Source organism: Nestor notabilis, unplaced genomic scaffold (assembly GCF_000696875.1).
Source record: "Nestor notabilis isolate BGI_N333 unplaced genomic scaffold, ASM69687v1 scaffold13535, whole genome shotgun sequence".
Taxonomy (NCBI): domain Eukaryota; kingdom Metazoa; phylum Chordata; class Aves; order Psittaciformes; family Psittacidae; genus Nestor; species Nestor notabilis.
The window spans coordinates 9,481-15,340 of record NW_009930735.1 but is presented as its reverse complement, the minus strand read 5'-3'; the positions used below and the strand labels follow the sequence as shown (position 1 = coordinate 15,340).

Genomic DNA, 5,860 nt, shown 5'->3' with positions numbered 1-5,860 from the left:
TCTTTCCCTGCTTGTTATTGTGGGTGAGGAAGGAATGAATGTTCCTGGAGGTGGGCAGGTGCTGGGGATACAAACTCCAGTTCAACAGTGGTTAAAGTAGCTTTCTAAATTTCAGTCATAGCAGAAGGCAGGCAAGAGAGGAAGCGGTGAGGTAAGCAACTACAAAGTATAGATACAAGAGAAAGTTAGGCAGCCAGAGAAAGAGAAAGCAGAAATTAATGGAAGTAAAGGGAATGGAAGTGTAATTCTGTTTGGTAGAGTTTCAAATCCCTCTGTGACTATGTACATTCACGCACCTACTGAGGTTTTAACCTGTGGTAGAAAGCTATTGTTACTGAGCTTTTAAAACATGGTTTCAAACAGGTAATTCAGTCTACTGTACGTAGAGCTACAAGTTACAGTTAATTAGTGATTTCTGAGTCAGTGACAAAGTAGTTTCAATATTAATTCTTGAGCCAGCTGACATAGTTCATAGTTTGCTACGTAATCACACCCACTAATAATCGTGATGAAATGAGCACTTGGAAAGACAAGGTAGCACTTACTGTACCTGCACAGTCAAAAGCATTCTGTTTAACACCTGGAAAAATAAGGCATCTTAGCCAATTTAGTCTGACATCAGTAATGGAAGTAAGGCCTTACCTGAGCTCTTGATGGGGAACAGGTGAAATAACAATGAAACTCTGAATGCATTTCACGCAGAAATCCTTCCAATCTGGGATTTCAAGACATTTCACAAATAACAAATTGCATCCACTAATACTGCCACCAGGTCAGTAAGCTGTTACTGAAAACCTTTTACAAAAGGGACAGTGAGAGATTTGTTCACACACAGAATGAAATCAGTTATTTGCTGACAAAACACCAGTCAGTGCACCAGTTACATCATCTTGAAGCCTTGAGATGAAAGCATTTAGGATCTAAATTGAAGCCTAAAGGAGAAACATTACTTACTTTTCCTTAAGGTCTTTTAGTGAACCCTCCAAAGACTTGGATCTTATACTCCCAGATGCAGGTGATTTATCCCATTTGGTTTCCTCAGTGTCAGCTTCTTCACCTTTTTCTTTATGCTTTTCACTGGCCAGTTCATCTCCTTTTTCAGGCTTCTTGAGAAGCTAAGGGATATTTATTTATATTATGATGTAAAATTACTCTCCTCTGTTATAGCAAACATTTCAACAATGTATTAAATATATTGGTGGTGTATTAATATTGAAAATACCTTATTTAAATGCTAGGAATATATTTTACAAAGTTTTATTTATTTATTATGTAAAGTTACTTAAAAATGGCAGTTTCCTTTTGCTGAGGAATGAAAGTCATTAACAGGCATTCAACTGCATGCTTTTAAATATGCTGAGGATACTGGAGAAAGCTCTTACCTACTCTTCTCTCCTGACTTTTATACATAAAGACATTATTATGGTCTACGATTTCTAAGAGATCAGATAATAGAGCTCAATGTTACTGCCAATTAAATAAGAAGTAGAATGTCTACCATACCACAAAGAGATCAGGATTAATACTTCACTCCTTGAAATACTATATATGTGTGCCACGTGAACTACTTGGGATAGACTGTCATATAGAAGTATGTCCTTAGTATAAATACACCTTGACAGCAATAGAGACTGAGAAAAATATTATGACATTAACAGAGACGACTGCATTACGTTTTCACTTTGGAGATAAAAGATTTTCAGTAAGTCTCTATCTTTCATGACAAATAACCCACACAGGGTTTGAGCATGTCTAGCATTACAGGAATAATCTTTACAGAAGGACCGTATCTCTTAACATAGCAAGAATAAGCAGAACTTCTCATGAGTCTTTTCATTTCACCAGTTTTTCTGAGAAGAGCACAAATTATTCTTCTCCAACACTTGAAACTTCTCTAATGTTTCTCTCAGGTAACATTTTCCTCTTTTGTCAGAGACAGAGCTAGCTTTCAAGGTTACCAAAGATACATCATAAATACTGGGGTATTTTGAACAACCATTTTGAGGAATACATTTGAAGGAACAAGTCCCTTTCTTCTGAACTTCTAGAGTGGGTTTTTTTATGCCCAGATATGAAAATCTGTGATTTGGCTTCAGAACTATTTTTATACATCCAGGTGAAGGAAACTGTTATGCAGGCAGAAAAGAGAAAGGAAATACACAGGTCTGTGGCTTCTCCCCACAAGATCTGGAGTGAGTCTATGTGTCCTTGCATTAAGCTACAGCCTCTTATACCAATTTTCCTTTTCATAACAGCCTATAAAGCTTTTCCGATACCACAAAATTTAGTTTGGATGAACAGGTTGTATCTATGTCATCTTAGACAAATAAGGTTTTAAATGTCCAGAGTTAACAGCACAAAATACACCTGCCTAAGTGAAACCATTAAAAGCACATCCATTCAGACTCTTAAAAAGCAGTGCAGCCTGAAATTAGCAAGACTTTGTTATAACTTGGTTAAAGCATACTATTAAAATACATAAATTCTGAGCATAAACACTAAAAACTCTCTGCAGATATGGCTAGACTAAGATTTACATGACATGAAGTCTTAAAGCCATATTTGCAATAATCTTCCAACACATCGGCACAGAACAATTTGGTTCTGTTAGGTTATGTCAGCACAGAACGCAGCAGTGCTGGATAAAGATACCTGAGTTACCTGCCATAACTTCATCAGCACATTGTTGTATCTAAGGCAATCAGTTCCACTTTCAAACAGTGTTACTTAGTCGAAGTCCTACATTACTTTCTCTTCCAGTCAGAAGTGGTCTGCTATCTCCACACTATACTGTAGTGCACTAAATAAATAGTGAGATACCAAAGCAACTTCTGGCTAATTTCAACTGAAGAACATTATGTTTTCATGAAGGTACCTTGATCCTTATTTCTTTTTCAGAGATTTTCTTCTGCTTCTCCACTTCTTTTCTTTTACGTCTTTCTTCTTCTCTGCGCTTCCTTTTCTCCTCCTCCCGCAGACGTTTCTTCTCCAGTTCTCTCCGCCTTCGTTCTTCTCTTTTCTCTTCTCGTATTCTCTGAAGAGTTCAAAATGATTCATTTTGAATTGTCCAATGGAAAACCATGTGAAACATAAATGTTGAACTTCAGGCAAAAGTCTGAACGTACCTGCTTTTCTAATTTTCTATTTTTAATATATTCCAAAAGGGGTGTTGTTCTTCTAGCTAAAACACAAAAAATTTGTGATATAGTGTTCAACTCCTAAAATATGTACTCATTACTTTAATACTAACCCCTTTTTTTCTAGCTTTACCTGCAAGGGAGCTAAATAATTAATAAACCTATTTGTTCTACATATTTTTGAAGGCATTCCTATCATTCTGCTTCAGAAACACTTTGTTGCTTTTTTGCTGTGAGGGTTAGAAGCAACAGAGATAAGTTGCATCGTTATTTATTGTTTAAGTCAAACTCCTATCTTTTCAGTTCAAGACAATGGCTTTTTTCTCTTGCTCATCAAACAGTTATTTCACCAAAAAGGAAAGCAATGTGTTCAGAATCTATTCCTACCATTTGATTTTGTACATTGAAACCCAGCTACATTGCTGTTCATATACAGCCCATGTAATCTCACATAACACTTTTCAATCCCAGGTTTCAAAGTGCATCATGAGGGAAACATTTTCACTCTCATACAACATTTCCACTGAACTACCATTTACCGTTCACCTCTCCATGGGAAAACAGGATGAATAAGAGAGAAGTGGTTTGTCCCAGTTACACAGCAAAGTATCAGCAGATTCAATAAAGCTCTGGCTTCCCAAATAGCAAATCAAATGCCTCATCTGCTGGATCACACAGCTATTCTCATGTTACAGAGCTGCCCCCACACTCTGAAACCTAGCCTAAGTCACCTGCCTGAATCAATCCCAAATTCTACAAAATCTCAGAGAACATCAACAAATTCTGTATCATGTATAGCACTCATGACGTACAGCTGTTAGTAGTTACAACAAATTTTGTCAGTCTTAGATGTCCCGGGATAGAGTTACAAAAAATGTTTACTACTATAAATTGCCCTACAGTTATGCACAGGATTCTTCCTCAAACCTGAAGAAAATTTCACTATTGAAAATGCATGGCAGGATTTGGAAGAAAAAAATAAAAGAAAAAAGGAAGAAATGACAATAAAAAAGATTTCAATAGATTTGAAATGGCATAGCCAAAATGTAGACACAGTTCATATCCCAAAACACTTAGGTATTTTTCTCTTTAAAGTGTGAATATCCTGAGAGCAACCCATTCATTAATGATAAAATGTTGTTACACAGTTATGAATGAGAAGGCTTGATAGGATTCAGTATCTATTTTTAGCAAATATCAATGGTCAAAAGCAACAACCAAAACCTTTCCTACCAGTCCCTCAAGATCTGCAGCTCTGCTTCTCTCTCTCTGGCTCCATTACGTTCTCCTGTCTGAGCAGTGTCCGCTTTTGGGCACTTTTACATGATGAAAGTGATCACAAATTGTAATTGGAGGGTCTGGGGAAAGGATAAGCTGCACTGCGAGTCCAGAACTTGACCCTAGCCATGACTAAGGCTGTGGTGCAGGAAGTTTAATCAGAAATTACAACTGTAAGTTCAAGGGAGAGAGGCACGGTGATGAGTACTATCAGAAAAGGAGGGCAGAAAAGAATGTTTTCAAATCTGACTCTTACCCATCTTATTTATGAATCTTACTGCGAATAAAAGTCTAACAGGTTTTTCTTAAAATATTTAAGAAATTTTAAAACAAAATGAATTACAAAATGAAGACCTCTGTCAGCAATAACTTTGATACTTAATCTTGCTCTCTACAAACAAGCCAGAAGAATGAGCTTATTTTCATCTTGTTACAGAGAAAATCAGTAATGTGTAAACTGATGAGCTAACATATCTGACATGATGCATAAAACACGTTGGGTCTGCAGTAACACTACCTGGAAAAATGTTGAGAATGTAAGGCACAATTCTGCCAACAAAGTCCTGGGCACGTCTTTCATTGACTTCTGTAGGAGCAACATCTTTAAAACTGGACATAATCCTTTCCATGATTTTGCTATAAACTTGCTATCTGCTGAAGTTTTATATTGATAGCAATAGCCATAGTTTTGAACAGTAGAAAAACTAAAGCAACTAATTTGGTATCCTGTGATTTAACAGAGACAAAAAATCAATACTCCTAATATAAAGCTGCCTTCAGCCAATATTCTTACTCAGAAATCTGCAACTCATAACTTATCATTTTCACTGAGAGTATTTTTAAGTTTATAAATCTTCCTTGTCATTTCAAACTTTTTGTGAATTGTAAACTTCTTAGAAAGTTTTTACTTCTTTTACTCTGGTGTCAAATACTAGGGAAGATTTGGAGCAAATAAAAATTGTCAGGGAACTTCCCTATCTAGAACAGCAACAAACAAGTTCTGCTGATAACAGGACTATCTAAATGTCCACACTTCTTACATTTCCATTTCCTCTAAATTAAGTTCCAAACCTCTCCAGTCAACTCTCAAACAACAGTTACAAGTGATGAGATGAAACAGCTTCAAGTTGTGCTAGGGGAGGTTTAGACTGGATATGGGGAAAAATGTCTTCACCAAAAGGTTGTTGAGCACTGGAACTCACTGCCCAGGGAAGGTGGAGTGACCATCCCTGGAGGTAGTTAAAAGATGTTTTATGTGGCACTTAGGGTTATGTTTTAGTGGTGGACTTGACAGTGCTAGGTTAATGGTTGCACTCAATGACCTTAAGGGTCTTTTCCAACCTAAGTGATTCTATGATTCTAATCAAAACAGGTGGCTACTTTTACACTGTAAAAAAATAATATCGAAGGTTGATCTTCTTTTCCCTACTCAATTGTCACACCTA

General features: G+C 36.6%; 1 protein-coding gene across 1 annotated transcript in view; it reads right to left on the bottom strand.

Moving 5' to 3' along the window:
* The window catches only part of UPF3A (UPF3 regulator of nonsense transcripts homolog A (yeast)), a gene marked incomplete at its 5' end in the record, with an annotated part of 12,861 nt that overhangs the window by 4,221 nt on the left and 2,780 nt on the right, over positions 1–5,860 (bottom strand). The window contains 3 exons of the mRNA XM_010015559.1: positions 955–1,115; positions 2,876–3,034; positions 3,126–3,181. Of these exons, the coding sequence (XP_010013861.1) occupies positions 955–1,115; positions 2,876–3,034; positions 3,126–3,181 (376 nt within the window). The remainder of the gene's footprint in view (positions 1–954; positions 1,116–2,875; positions 3,035–3,125; positions 3,182–5,860) is intronic.